The sequence below is a fragment of the Pyrus communis genome, chromosome 5 (assembly GCF_963583255.1).
Source record: "Pyrus communis chromosome 5, drPyrComm1.1, whole genome shotgun sequence".
NCBI classification, from domain to species: Eukaryota; Viridiplantae; Streptophyta; class Magnoliopsida; order Rosales; family Rosaceae; genus Pyrus; species Pyrus communis.
This window is the reverse complement of record NC_084807.1, coordinates 25,034,427-25,050,055: the sequence shown is the minus strand read 5'-3', so window position 1 is coordinate 25,050,055 and position 15,629 is coordinate 25,034,427. Positions and strand designations below refer to the sequence as shown.

Genomic DNA, 15,629 nt, shown 5'->3' with positions numbered 1-15,629 from the left:
TGAAGTAGGAGGGCAGACAATCCTTGTCTGATGTTAACAATATTTAGTAGATGTTATCCGATATATATATTTGCGGAATTTAGTAGATGTTAACAAAGATAAAAACGATATATTTCAAATTTCAAACGAAATTCTCAAATTCTTCCAAGGCCATTAGTTGCGCATTCAAATATAGGGCCTGCAAGCTTAGTTGGGCTTCCTACAATTCTTCCTAATCTCCCCCTTGGATCCAGTAAGAGGTTTGATGTCCCCCATCTTGATCATGGCCTTCGCAAAGTCAGAACTGAAGGTGTTGTAGCTATTGCTGTAGGCTCGCACTATTGAATCGGTGGAACCACCATTGAAGAGCTGCTGGTCAGAATGGAGGAGACCTTTTTTCTGGATTAAGTTTTTGAAGTAGCTGTTGTCAAAAGAAGTAGGGCTTTTAAGATCAAGTGGAGCCAAATTGTTGTCTCCTGAGCCAGAGGTTCTTGGACAGTTGGATTGCCTTGTTTTAGCCAAGGAACTGTCCAGATTGGTCTCGTTGTATATGCGAGGCCTGAATGTTGTGCACCTTGCTTGCCCAATTGTATGGGATCCTGCTCAAATTTTACAAACCCAAATTAGTTAAGAAAGGAATACTTGACAGCCAGTGGTTTTCACATGCATTGTAACTTCTTACAGTGCGTAAAGAATTATAAAATACTCAGTTTTGAGAGCAGATGGCTAAAATAGGAGTGTCAATTGCTACCATACTTGATTACAACAAAAATTATTGAGTGATTGTTGTGGAATCCAAAGGATTATATCTGGACACTTAGTTCTAGTGACAATTTTTGGGTGTCTAGAAAAACAAAAGTTTTTGAGTGTCTGCATGCAGAAATTAGAATCACCGGAGAGAATGTTCATCGGGAAATAGATACCGGATAAAGCAACCAAGTCTCTGGTGGAAAGGCCAAGAGCATTGAATGTAGAGATGAGCTGGTTTAGGTTTCGGGTTGGAGGGGGGATGCTGTTGTTAGCAGCGGCTTGGCTTGCAGTCCTTGTGTCTCTTCTTCCCAACTTAACGTCCCAACTTGGCCCTCCAAGCTGCATTATGCATCAAACAAGAACGTAATTAATTAAATTGGTTAACTTGCTGAAACATGTAAATTTAGAATGATTAGCTAATTATAATAAGTTGACTTACAATGGTAACTGAGTCTCTGGCAGCAATGGCCAATATATCAGCACATGACACCACGCCTGGGCACACGTTTTCTACTGCGGACTTTATTTTGTCAACCACGTTAAATCCCCGCGCAGAATTCTTATTAGGAACTGCATTTTTCTCTCCAGTAAAGCTCGATGTGTCGTCAAGGAGCAACGATCCGTCGCATCCCTGTCAATTGGCATCAATGAAAAAGAACTAGTTAAGGAAGGTCATTTAAAGTACACATTTAATAACCAATGTGTCTGAATATAAGTTCAAAGACATGATATATAATACTTTAAGACATACAGTTTTGTTGCCCTTTTGGCTCACAAATCATTGTGTCACTTTTTAATGTATAACTTTGAAAGCTACTACATAACTAAGTTTTATTTTTTATTATTTTATATATAATTATTTCATGTAATAAATTTGAAAATAACATTGACTTGAATGCGCATACATTAACAAAACAGTCGTGAAAGTGGAGGCGAAGAAGAGAAGCACCCATTCGAGTCTCTTTTTGTATAGCGGAACGCACAGTGGATTTCACAGTGGAGAAGAGCTTTGGGCAGGAGCTAGAGTAAAATTTTGTTGAAAGTTGAGCGTTAGTAGTTCTAATGAGCATAAGGAAAGCCAAGGTCAAAATGGCCATGAAAGAAGAGGAAGCCATTGACGCTGAATGCGGTGTATATTCTTAGTGAAATGGAGAATGTAAAGCTCGCTTGTGTTAAAAACAAGCACAAACATGGTGCTATTTATATAGAGGTCTTCTCAAGCTAGTGACTAGGGTCGGGCAAGCTAGTGACTAGGGTCGGGCAAGCTAGTGACTAGGGTCGGCAGGTGACCTAACACGCAGAAATTTTTGTGCATGGCTTTTGATTTTTCTAAGTTTTCAAAAGTAGTAAACAGAACAGTAAATTACAGAAAAGTGTTTTTGACAAAGTAAAAGCCAATTAGAACTCGTTTTCCGTTTTTGGGGTTCAATTAATCAAATTAGGATGTTGAAATTGAAAGCTTTAACTACATATGTCAATAATGCTATTCTTACCATATTTTTGTACCACAATTGTATACCATCTTTGATGGCATCTGACGTGGACATCCACATCATCTAAATTAATTAGCATTTAATTTCAAAATGTTAATCAATAATTAATAAAAAGATTGTTAATTAAATGATAATTATGGTATACAATAAATCTTCTTCTGCCACCTAAGATTATTTAAGTGTTTTAATTAATAAAAATATTAAAATTAAATGATGTAACTTATTCAACTCATCTATTACCTAAGATGGTAAATAAATACGGTATAAAATTGTGGTAAAAATAGCATTACCAACTTTCGTTTGCATATGCGGCGGCGATCTGCGAGTCAGTGAGTTTAGACACTTCACTACTTTAGATTATGAAAGTTTGTCTGATGACTTACACGCACGCCTCTAAAGTTAAGGATCCATTTGATACTCATTTCAGTCTTTAATTTTTAATTTTAGCTTTCATCTTTCATAATGTAAAATGTGAAAACTAAAACGGTTTTTACCAAATATAATATTGCCAAATTATTCGCCGATTGAGTTTAGGCAATTTAGCTAGAAGTTAGAGCAGTGGGCAATCAATGTTTAATATCCACAAAATTGTCGATATTTTCGTCCAAATATCCAAAAAATCAAAGATAGATATGGAAAGTGGGGGTGAAATGCAAACTTCACATATATCGGTGAGATACAGTAAAATCAATGATATTTATCATTCATTATAGAAATTTTGTCGAAATCCATTGCAGATTTTGAACTTAAGATTTTTTTTTTTTTTTTTTTTTTAATAATGTTTTTTTCAAATTTCTACTAAATATGAATGAGTTGGTATACACATCCCATTGTGAATTTCATAATTTCCGCCAAATACAACTGATATTGATATCGATGTATCCATCGATAATTTATAAATGTGCATATTGATATTCCTACCTATATCGATATTTTAAACACATTTGTGCAATCATATAAACTATTCGAATAAACAAAATATTTATTTGTGGAAAAAAAAAATTTATTTTTTACGTTTTGCAATCAAATAAACTATTCGATATTTTCGTACAAGAAATGCATGCTTCACATTTTTCTAAACTTTCTTCATATGGCTGGCAAGGAAGAAGCCTTACTTCAATAATTCGATTGGTGTCGAAGCGCATGCACTGATTTGTCAAATTCCTTTTCATTTCGTTTTTAGTCTCTTCCCCAATAACTCGTTATGATAGAATACTTTTGTCTAGTATTTTTAATTGAAATTCAATGTCTGGCTTCCGAAAAGAGTCAAAATCATCTTAAATATATAGACCCCAAAGCATCTTTTGGCAGGTAAGTTACTACTGAAAATTTGAGTATGAATATTTATCCTTTTCATTGGATAGTGTTTCTACTTTGTATGCGACAGGAACGTGTGTTTGTATGTGTGTGTGTATATATGTATGTATATATAAGACATTCCCCGTAGGGATATTTTCCAAAACAAATATACCAAAGAACAAAAACTGGATATTTATGATAAATGGACCAATTTCATGAAAACACACAGATTTGAAGTAATTTTCTTTGATTTCATTGAAAAATACATATATATATATTAGCTTAGAGATTGCGATCAAGAATTTATTAATGTGACTGCTAATTGCACATATTGTAACGGAGCATTTTTGCTCACCAGCGTATAACTATGGTGTATGTTCATCATATACTTAATTATTTATCACGTATCATTTCAACTAACTCTAGTTAACTTTCATATTAAATGTTATTTTTTAAATTTTGAAAAAAAAATTAATCAAGGTTAAGTGAAATGACACATAGCAAATAATTAAGTGTATGATGAGCATACACCAAGATTAGGATGGTGAGTAAAAATGTTTCCCATATTGCACAATTATCATTCCCTAAATTGAGTACTCAACCGTACGTGTGTGTAGCCATCGTTACTTTTTTTTAATAAGTTGTTGGTATGTCTATTATACTTCATTTTCATCAACAATCTGACATCTAAATCTAATTAGTCGGTCATTAGTGTTTGATATGCGTCTCTTTTTCAATATATAGTGCATGTGGAAAATTTATTGTCGGTCATTAGTGTTTGATACCTATTCATACTGCCATACAGCTATGACTCAAGATGGATTATGTTAGTGTCCACACAAAATATGTTTTTAATTACATATTAATGTCGATTATAGATTATTTAATAATGAAAAGTTAATTTATCAACCTAGAATCCATGACATATGCCAGCAACCATGGATTGCAAAGTTTGAAATGAACACATATATGGCATCTTTTTTAATTACCAAGTAAAATAATTTTATATTAGAAGCTAATTAAGCTCTACGTGGAGGAATTGGTGTTGGTGGCGTTCAATATAGTGGTTACTAACCACTTCTCTATATACACCTACTAGGCTACTACTACTAGTATACTATATGTGAATCGGACTTTTGATGCAAGAATAGACGATTTTCTTTCTTGATCTCACACACACTAACCTAATCGCGCTTCATCAAGTTCATAACTAATTAGTTAATTACTCTTAGGATCCTTGACTTTTCTGCTTTGTACTTTCTGGTCGTTGAAATTAGTACTGCAATCATATTAATTTGACTGGGAGTGGTAAGTAGTGGTTTAAGTAATGCCTTGAAGTGCTATTAGTTCTTTGTGTTACCATTGAGATCATTGAATCTTCCTTCTGCTCGAGAAATTATTGTATGTGGTCCAATATCTTCGTGGATGGGATGTTAAGTTTCTATCTATATGTTTTGAGTTTGAAAATTTTCTCCATCCCCTAAATTATTATAATAGTTTTGAACGGTTGCCCTCCCTTAATAATAATAATAATTAAAAGGCCCGAGGAATTATTGACCAAACGAAAGAGAAAGTTGTTTGCCCACTAGCTTATTGTAATTTGATCATTTCAGAATTTTTATTATGAATATATATACACCATGTCACATATTCTAACAACGATATGTTAATTATATGTCTAATTAAAAATAAATAAATTTACGTGTAATAATTTAAAGAGAATAATAATATTACATGACTATTATTTAATTTATCATGTTTGATTCTTCTTGTAGCTAAAAGTGAAAAAGAAAAAGAGAAGCATAATCCACATGATGTAATATAAACTAAAGATCGAAAGTAAAAAAGTTTACATATTGGCAAATAAAAGTGGACTAACCATAATCCATATTACAACGTACGATAGTCAATATACATGCAGCAAACATTCTAACCTTCTTTAGACTTGTAGTCCAAGTGGAGGAGTGGGAATTGCTGTACCCTCCACCATCTTAAGTACACAACCCTCCTCCACTTCCATAGACTCCCTTTTGTAAATGTATTTGCAAGATGCCCACAAAAATGCCCCTAAGTTGAGGATAGATATGACCATAAGAAATCCGTAGTAATAATCCAAGTGACAGTCATTCAAGTTATTCGCAATCCAACTTTTACCCCCATTCCTCCTGGTAATTTTATCCACCATAGTTACCAGAAAGCTATTCAAGAAGTTACCAACCCCAATCCCACTTGTGAAAAAAGTTGTCCCAAGACTCTGCATGTCCTCCGGAGACTGATCATAGAAAAACTCTAATAACCCAATTGCATTGAAAACATCAGCTATCCCTAGGAGCACATACTGGGGCAGCAACCAAAAAATGCTCATGGGTACTATTTCTTTAGGCCCGTTGACATGGTGCACTCTAATCACACACATTCTCCGAACTTCCACAGCATAAGCAACTGCGATGGCTATAACTTGTATCACGAATCCAATGCCAAGCCTTTGGAGAAGTGTGATTCCCCTAGGATTTTTAGTTCTAGCACGGACAAGTGGCACAAAGTAACGGTCGTACAGAGGCACCGAAAGAAGCATTGAGAGGGTCACAAAGCTCCCCAAGGAGGCTGCAGGGATTCGGAAGTTTCCGCCTAAGCTTCGGTCGAGGGTGGTACCTTGTTTGACAAAAAGAGTGTTGATTTGTGCCCAAATGGTGCTAGGAATTAGTGTGACAAGCCATATCATGGCCATTCCTACAACAAGCTTTGTTCCTTCAACCTGAGTCACAGTGCATGGTGCCCTAACTGAGACGTCTGTGTTGTCGTCATCTTTTACCGCAGCCTTGTCCAAAAACCTATTCAAACAAGAATTAATTCGTCCAATTAATAACATAATATATCAAACTATCTTACATAAATTTTTTTTTCTAGATATTTCTTGTCCCAAATGCTAATGAGAGGAGTTGTGAGGTTTTGTTCGGGTTTAAGTCTTTGAGACAATTATTGGTGGATACCATGATGCCATTCCGTACATCAAACAACTTGACTAGGAGAGATTGTGACCATTCGAAGAAAGATACCACAAAAGTAGTGTTATGAACAGTGTACATGGGAAAATTTATTAGAAGGAACGGCTAGAAAAATGTCACAGAAAACCACCAAGTTATATATGCACATAAAATTGGAGGCGGCCGGTCCCCCCTTCACGTTTGTTCATTCCATCAATGCAGATCTTTAAACTTGTAGGAAAGGCTACAGAATCGATATGGGGTCTGAATCTAATTGATATATATGTCCTTAGAATATTCCATACCAGATGGAAAAAGGGTAACTTTTTTTCCCAAGCTACAATTACTTCACAATTTGCAATTAAAGCATTAAATTAGGACCCGTTCTATGAGTATTTTAGTCTTTAGATTTTAGTTTTATTTATTAAAAAAAAAAAAAAGGGAAAACTGAAAGCTAATTTTGTGAGTTTTCAAAATTTAGCTTGATTTTGAAATCAACTTTAGTTTTTTCACAAACTAAAATTGATTATCAAACAAGTTTTCAGTTTCTAACCTTTTTTTCAAAAAAATAAAAAATAAAAGTGGAAAAAAAAAATCAAAACGAAATTGCATCCCGCGTCCCATAAGTAATTATGAACTGATAATAATAGTATTGATTAGATAGCTTACCTAAAAATTGGAGTGTGGTACATCTGGCGTTTTCCACTATTAACATAATATTGTGGTTCAAACTCATGAAGCTCAGATGGGTTGCTAGGGAGCTGAAGATTTCTATTTTTATGGGCAGCAATGGGAACTTGAATGAACTCTCTTGCAGGGCTTTTGGTCTTACTAACTTTGTGCCTATATATTGGGGTTCCAAAATAAAAGATGAACAAGGATAACACGAGACCGACTGTGGGGATGCCATACCCTAACCCCCACCCCAAGTTTTCCTGAATATAAACAAGGCCAAGAGTTGCAACCAGGGCACCCAAGAAAGAGCTGAACATCCACCAGTTGAAAAATGAGGCCTTGAGCTGTTTCTCATAGGGGTCAAAATCGTCAAATTGGTCTGCCCCAAAGGTGGATATGTTGGGTTTTGTCCCTCCAGAACCTATTGCTATGGTGTAGAGAGAAATGTAGAAGAATGCAATCTGTGAAGTGGAGGCCTTGTTGCAAACGCCATTGGTGCAGCCTGGTTTGAAGCTTTTGAGTGAAACAGCCATTGTCAGAAGCATCATTCCCTGTGTTCAAATAATTCTACAAATTAATATTGTTTTACATGTTGGTTGTCGTCTTTAAGCCATCGAGGTACCAAGTTTGGTGTTTTTACTGATGAATACAAATAATTTCATATCCTTTTTCTGTCGGTTAATAGTACAGTTTCCACCAATGTTGGAAGCATTAATAAAACAGAATATTATCTCCACATATATTATCTGTATTTTTATAGTTTATCATATATATATATATATATATATGAGGTTAATGCAAATCATTAGGATGTTGAGAAATGAGATTAGTAATCAAATGAGCCATGTATCGGTCCCACAAGGGAAAAGAAGAAATCTTATTAGCCTTAATAAAATATGATTTAGAAAGATCGTGTAGTCTTCTTAACGTAACTCTAAAGTTTGTGGAACAGTCGTCACCTTAACCATAGTCAAGAAACAAATTTATTGAAGCAGAATATAAAATGTTGAAATTTCTTAGATCAAAATAATTTTTATTTATTTTGTTACAAGTGATAATTCTAATCTAAATTACTTAAAGGATGGGAGGTCGAATTCGGTACCGTAACTACTGGATTAAAACGACCACATGCAGAATAAACTTTCTTAAAGTAGATAAGTATTAATATGAATTTACCATGACGTAAATGAGGGAGGAGAAAGTGAAAGTCCAGAAACGACCCAAGTAAGAGTCGGCTAAGTAAGCCCCAAGAATCGGTGTCATCCATATTGCTCCAGACCAATTATTGACATTCCTGACTGAAGAAACTGTGTCTTCATGAAGTTGGGTGGTCAAGTAATTCACCAAATTGGAAGCTATTCCGTAGAACGCCATCCTCTCAAATGCTTCGTATCCTGAAAGATTGCACGTAACAAACTTATTTAAGATTTGGGAGTAACAAATTAATAAATGCTATTTTTGTATAAATTAAGCATGAAATTGTTATGATAAATTACCAACAAGGAAAGAACAAGCTTTCCATTTTCCAGTCTTGGAGGCATGAACAGGGCGTCCCTGGAGATCGACCGTGCCGTCTCGGGTGTAACCAGCAGCTTTGGCTTCCATCAGAGAGTTTGATGAGAGTGATAACTGAAGGAATAACTATATGGCTATAAGAGCTTAGCTTAGCTAGCCAAAAATATAGCTGAAACAATATACTATACAAGAAGGGGAAGTGGTAAATCTTATTTTATAGCCCTAGAAGGTGTATTGTAACTGTAATGCCACGTCATCAAAACCAAGTGGGAGTTCGAGTCTTGAAGTGAGAGCGTTTATGCTGTGAGATGATATTGTTGATATATGCATTGCTTTGATGGTAACAGGATGATACACAAGGATCCAAGGCGCTGCTTAATTAGGTACAACTACTAATACAAAATACCCAGCTAATTTTATAAACACCCAACTAGTTCATACACTAGCCAAATTAATTCTAGTAGCTCGTGCTTGAAGTAGTCTATAAATTCCCTATTGAGTAAAGTATGTAGTTAAGGAACATCGAAATTGTTGATAATGAATTTCATATAAATAGAATGAGGGATTTTGCATGTGCTTCTATATAATTGCACTACTTCCCATATTACCAATTGATTTTATAGTGGAATCCTAACTTTCTTCATGGTATCAAAGCAAGTTATGTGTGAAACCTAGCGACCACACGTGCTTCACATCACCTAATTTGTATTGTCCAAGTGTTAGCCTTGAAAATTCGCAACACGTGAGGAAGCATGTTGAGAATGAATCTCACATTGATGGGAGGAATGACCTTACATGTGCTTATAAGTAATTGAGTTACTCATCATATTGCCAATTGATTTTATAGTTAAACTCTAACTTTTTTAAAAAACTATTGTAGTCTTTTTTTTTTTTTTTTTTTTTTTTTTTTAGAAAAAGACTTGTAACTCAAGTGTGACTAAAAGTATTCACCTTTGCACTCAAAAGTTTGGTTCTCCCGTCCCCACTATAGCTTCTACATGAAAAAAATATGTGGCCCTTTTTCCCAACATGGGAAACACGTTTGTACTCACCAAGAAAATTAATAAATCGGTGCCTTATCCCTTGAAGTCTAAGTTTTAATTGAATGGATGTGCTACACACACATTTATTTTTATTTTTCTCATACTTTTTTAATTTTTGGCGGCCGGATCGAATGAATTGAAGAAGATTAAATGATATAATTAATAAGAGGTGTGTGAAAAGTAAAAAGAAATGTATGGATAGCATACCCTAATTGACTTGTGCCCCCATCTCTTTGATATTTTTGGGATGTGGTCCTAATTTTCCTTAATCCTTATTCAGGAATTGTGCATATTATTCACTAATGCAAAATGAAAATTTTAATTAATCAAGATCTTAATAAGGAGTTTTGCCCTCTCAACCCTTTGAAATCTTCATGAATGGCTTTCAAGACCAGGAATTGGAGTTTTGCAGCGCCTAAATTTGAAGTGATACCAGTGGAACATCACGAACTTATGAAAATCGAACCTTAGACCTTAATTTCTTAAATTAATATGCCTAATGGCGCTAATTAGTCTACACAACTATCTCAAGAGTATGTTCAGACCCACTAGGCCGGTTCAGTAAAAGACATATTAGAAGAATTTCACACATCGCACTAATAGCACACTTCTTTTTACTTCTCGCATACCTCTTGTTAATTTTTATTTTTTGATTTTCTTCAATTTATCCGATTTAACGGTCGAAAATTAAAATGATATGTGAGAAGTAAAAAAAGGTGTGTGATAGCACACCTCATCGCACTATATGTCCACTTACATGTAAATTTTCAATTGCTAGTTTATGGCCTTCAGAGTGGAGAAGGAGAGGAAGAAAAAGAAAACAGAGGGTGGAAAAGGATAGAACTGATTGCCTCATTTTCGTCTTAACATTTGGTTGCCAAATTTTACAGGGAGGGTATAAGGTAATGATTCCATACAGTATTCCCCACTTCATTTCGAGTTACACTCGTGTACGGACTTTGTAGGGGAGAATAATTGTAAGTGCTCCAAATTATATTAACTTTATTTTTTGTACTAAGCAAGAGTAATGTCAACTTCTTTAAAATGTCAATAGCAGCTCTCCTTAAATTTTTTATATATACCGTTTCTTTTAATTTTCTATAGGTTTACGAATTTTTATTGTTTGTTAATGGAATTATAAAAAAGAAAGAATGAAAAGAAAAACAAGGTAAGATTTGAGAAGGGGATAGAACAAAAGTTCACAAAACTATGAGCTTGTTTGAGAAAATATTTTTCAGTTTCAATCCACTTAAAGTACTTCCTACAAGAATCGCCAGTTAGTTGCTTCTTGTGAAAAAGACTTCAAGTGCTTTTCTTAGATTAGTTTACATTTTTGTTACTTAGTACTATAATCTAGTAGTATTCCCTCTTTACTTATAAGTGAGAGATCTTAGGTTCGATTCTCGTCAAAGGTGAATTTGAACCACATTATTGCTAGCTCATTATGAGACTTTGTCTACCCCTTCCCTTTGTGTAGATAAAAACGTTTGCTCAAAAAAAAAAAAAAAAAAAGATTAGTTTACATTTTTTTTTTTTTAGAAAAATATTTCATTAAAGAGAAAAGCACCTAAGGCAATCAATTTAGGTACAATAAAAAAGGAAGGCCTGATGGACCTCCAAAAGAAGAGTTTTTTTTTTTTTTTTTTTTTTTTTTTTTTTTTTGGGAGAAACCAAAAGAAGAGTTTTATCCCAAACATTAGTTTACACTTTTAGGTTGAACCAAAAACATTTTCCGTTAGTATTCTTTAAAAGATACCCCTTCTCTTTTATTTTTCTTTTCTTAAAGAAAACCAAAATAAGTCCATATCTTTATATATATCAGCTCAACCATCCATTTTATAAGGTCATGGTTGCATCTTGCATGCGAACCCCATATATAAACTTTTTTTTTTTTTTTTTTTTTTTAACAATCAATATTATTGTGTGAGAGTGAGATAAACTTCATATTAGGCTAGGTTCAAATCGACTTTGGTGAGAATCAAACGTAAGATCACTTACTTACAAGAGAAGAGGAATATTACTAGACCGTAGTACTAAGTGACAACCCCACATATAAAATTTAAACGATATTACTTTGTAAAATTCACATAATCAATCGTAAAAAACATATTGTTAAATTTTAGCTTAACCACAGAAACCATGGGAGAAGCCATGGACGTTACGTATATATGGATGTATACATGATAACTTGTACATTATAATTGATTCGACTATCAGGTTTCCATGTGCGTCAAAGAATATAATGTATCATTTGACTCATATATTCGCATTGAATTCTTGTCATGGGACAATTATTATTGCTTTTGACGAATGGTTGAGATCATGACTTCAATTCCTAGAACCCTAGGCAGGCAGAAAACATATATAGCCTTTTTTTTTTCTTTTTTCTTTGTTTTTCTGGTGGTGCAAGCCTTTGATGATGTGGATGCTTGACAATATATATGTATGATGATTTTATCTTGCACATTATGTCATGTATTTGTGCGATGGTTTTATGTTGAACTATTGGTAAGTATATGAGCTTATGAAATTAGCTATAGCTAGCCATGACTTAGTTAGGACTCATGTTTTATTTATTTATTTATTTTATTTATTTAAGCGACATTCTTATTAATTTAAACTAAAAAAATATATATCACATTCCGGTTCGAAGCGGATCACTTTCCGGGCCCGTTCCACCACCGTAGCACGATATTGTCCGCTTTGGGCTTACCATTCCCTCACGGTTTTGTTTTTGGGAACTCATGAGCAACTTCCTAGTGGGTCACACATCATGAGATTCCTCTAGCCCCATTCTCGCTTAACTTCGGAGTTCGTACGGAACCCGAAACCAGTTAGCTCCCAAAAGGCCTCGTGCTAGGTAGGGATGAAAATATACATATAAGGATCACTCCCCTGGGTGATGTGGGATGTCACAATCCACCCCCCTTAGGGGCCCGACGTCCTCATCAGCACACACGCGACCAGGGTTAGGCTCTGATACCATATTGTCACATCCCGCCCCGGGACGAATCACTTTCCGGGCCCGCTCCATCACCGTAGCACAATATTGTCCGCCTTGGGCTTACCATTCCCTCACGGTTTTGTTGTTGGGAACTCACGAGCAACTTCCAGTGGGTCACCCATCATGAGATTGCTCTAGCCCCCTTCTCGCTCAACTTCAGAGTTCCTACGGAACTCGAAGCCAGTTAGCTCCCAAAAGACCTCGTGCTAGGTAAGGATGAGAATATACATATAAGGATCACTCCCCTAGGTGATGTGGGATGTCACAATATATATATGAACTTAAGTGCTGAATTGAAAAACATTATTCTAGTCAACTTAATTATACTCAAATGCCCTAATTTCGACTTACTCATATTTCTAAGTTAGAATTTAGACGTCGGCCGGTGCCGGTCTTTTCGGAATCGTGATGACAAGAAATGAGAGATAATATTCTCTCATCGCATTGAGGTCAATGCAAAATGATAATGCAAGACTAAGTACTATATATGCATGATTTTATTAATTCGTTTAATAGTTATTTTGTTTATTTTTTATTTTAAAAAAATGAAAGAAAAAAAATTAATTTTTTTAGTTTTCAAAATTTAACTTGATTTTGAATTTCAATTTTCATTTTGAAAACAAGTATCAAACGAATTTTCAATTAAAAGAAAAATAACTATAAAAATTTAAAATCGGAAACTAAAATGATTATCAAACATGCCAATACAGATTGCAAATTGGTAGTGGCAATTTACCTGTCCAAATAGCACCGGAACAAGTGAGGTTTTAACCGAATAGTCTAACCCAAATCCAAAATTGTTTTGTTTTGCATGTCCTACACATTATTGCATATTTGCATATGCTTCATCGTTAAGAGCATCACCATGTATGTCGTGGTCCACCATATTCATAGTACTTTGGTTGAATAGTGTATTACGTATGTCTGAGGTTGTATATGTGATCGTAATGTTAGCTACATTCATTCAATGTACCTCACTTTTGTAATATTTCCCATAATTATTCCTCACAATATTAACGATCTTCAACTATCATTACCCATTTCTTACATTTTAGTATATACGAATGATATTCTATGTGAAATTCATCTTAACTACGTATTCAAATTTGAGTAGAGAAAGAAAACTGCTCTAACTTGATTAAGTGCACGTCTTCTTATAAAAGAAAATTGCTGTCCTAAATATGTGAAACTGACATTCTAAAAATAGAAGTTTGTTAAATATCCCTTCAAAGGCGACAGACCATCGCTTTAATCTCTTTTTTCCTCCTTTCAACTCCTGATGATCATCATATGCGCATTACTATTTCGTTAACTTTTATCTTAACAACGCCATTCTGACCACTCATTCAGCATGGTTTATGAGCAGGGAACTTTTGACAAGAATAGCATTTTAGTTTGCAAGGTGAAATGGGTTTTGTGAAAATTGAGTGTTGCACTTGCATGACATCGAGGGTAAACAGAAACAGCAACAGCGACAGCCCAACCAGATACAATCAAACCTAGCCACACCCTAGATTCTATTAGTTCTCAAGAGCCCCTACCTAAGCAAATGGAAGCCTTTTCTTGTTTAATTTGTGGCCAGAACCTATCTTTGCAATTGGATGTCTATTGACTCTAACCTTAATGCGAGACAAGGTTATTGGCATCCTCAAAGGCTAAAACCCCACCATTTAAGGCGGTGAATTGATGTTTCGCAGCCTTCAACTCATACAGTACAAATGTTGGATCATACAGCCGACTGGGTCCCTTTCACTTTTTGAAACATACTTGCATTAACATTTAACATGCTATTCATTAGAATATTGAACCACATCCATTTTAGTGTACTTGAATTATACAAAATTTCATAATCAAAACTATTTATTTTCTTAATATCATTGTTAAAATATCATTTGTGCAACAAATCAATCAAATTGGAAATAATAAGATATATGTGTGTCAAATAAATGCTGTCGGTTCATGAGGATGTTAATTATTACTAATTAAAACGGTCAATTTGTTCAATATATACTAGTATATGCCCACACATAAAATGTGTGATTTTTTTTACTTTGGTTGTTAAAGTTAAAAAAAAAAAAAAAAAACAATAAAATTTTGTTTTGTGAAATTACGTTACTGTCTTTAACATTTTTGTTGTAATAAAAAATAAAGATACATTTTCACCCTTTTTTGGTTGACAAAGAGGGTTCATTAATGTAGTTTTAGTTTCATTTTTTTTTTTTTTTTTTTAGAGAAACACTAATTATTGTTAAATGGACGATCTAATTATAAAATGTGTACAAGAAGAATACGTTAATCACAAAGAAGCGGTTGAAAGATGACTTCATTATCTTAGCCATCCATTTATACTTCTAACAGTTTGAAAGATGGCTTCATAATTCAGTGGCTAAGATATTATATAAGTTATATAAGACAGTACAGTATTCCAGTTTCTCTAAATTTATTTGAAGTATATATCAAAGTTTTGTGGGTGACAGTGATGTATCTGTTGCCAGTTGGGCGCTGCATGCAACATTTGCAAATTGCAAAGAGTAGTCTCAATAATAGGGCAACCTATTGAAATTGGTCCAACATCGCTGTTCGACCCCACAACAACAACAACAACAACAACAACAACGAACTTCTTTGGCTTCCTACAGCAACAGCTGCACGTCCAGCCATTTTTGTATCCATCGTTCATTATATTCATGTAGTTACATAAACGTACGGACATACCGAAAACAGCAGAAGTTTATGTGAAACAAGAACTCATAAGCATTCAATTTAGTTCGAGAGTTGCCGAAACGAAATGATAGAGTTAGGGTTTACATATATATTGACGCGCGCATGCATGCAATCAGAGAAAGACAATTTGGCTTGAATTTGGAATCTTTATCACATATTCAAT

General features: G+C 34.4%; 2 protein-coding genes across 2 annotated transcripts; both read right to left on the bottom strand.

The window, feature by feature from the left end:
• LOC137734971 (peroxidase P7-like) lies at nucleotides 1-1,886 on the bottom strand. Its single transcript, XM_068474318.1, has 4 exons — nucleotides 1,635-1,886; nucleotides 1,169-1,360; nucleotides 903-1,068; nucleotides 1-578 (listed from the first exon to the last, which is right to left on the bottom strand). The coding sequence occupies exons 1-4, from the start codon at nucleotides 1,842-1,844 to the stop codon at nucleotides 187-189; spliced, it is 960 nt and encodes a 319-aa protein (XP_068330419.1). The 5' UTR covers nucleotides 1,845-1,886; the 3' UTR covers nucleotides 1-186.
• A 3,447-nt stretch (nucleotides 1,887-5,333) lies between these two features.
• On the bottom strand, nucleotides 5,334-8,976 carry LOC137735107 (protein NRT1/ PTR FAMILY 5.1-like). Its single transcript, XM_068474484.1, has 4 exons — nucleotides 8,677-8,976; nucleotides 8,357-8,574; nucleotides 7,175-7,731; nucleotides 5,334-6,352 (listed from the first exon to the last, which is right to left on the bottom strand). The coding sequence occupies exons 1-4, from the start codon at nucleotides 8,783-8,785 to the stop codon at nucleotides 5,461-5,463; spliced, it is 1,776 nt and encodes a 591-aa protein (XP_068330585.1). The 5' UTR covers nucleotides 8,786-8,976; the 3' UTR covers nucleotides 5,334-5,460.
• Between the last annotated feature and the right edge of the window lie 6,653 nt (nucleotides 8,977-15,629).

Excerpts from the sequence above, each read along its gene's own strand:
- LOC137735107 (XM_068474484.1), bottom strand. The coding sequence starts at position 8,785 with ATGGAAGCCAAAGCTGCTGGTTACACCCGAGACGGCACGGTCGATCTC. Across the intron at positions 8,575-8,676 it reads AGCTTGTTCTTTCCTTGTTG|GATACGAAGCATTTGAGAGG; the intron begins GTAATTTATCAT and ends GCAATCTTTCAG. Across the intron at positions 7,732-8,356 it reads CCTCCCTCATTTACGTCATG|GGAATGATGCTTCTGACAAT; the intron begins GTAAATTCATAT and ends ATTTGAACACAG.
- LOC137734971 (XM_068474318.1), bottom strand. The coding sequence starts at position 1,844 with ATGGCTTCCTCTTCTTTCATGGCCATTTTGACCTTGGCTTTCCTTATG. Across the intron at positions 1,361-1,634 it reads TTCACGACTGTTTTGTTAAT|GGATGCGACGGATCGTTGCT; the intron begins GTATGCGCATTC and ends GCCAATTGACAG. Across the intron at positions 1,069-1,168 it reads CCAGAGACTCAGTTACCATT|CTTGGAGGGCCAAGTTGGGA; the intron begins GTAAGTCAACTT and ends TGCATAATGCAG.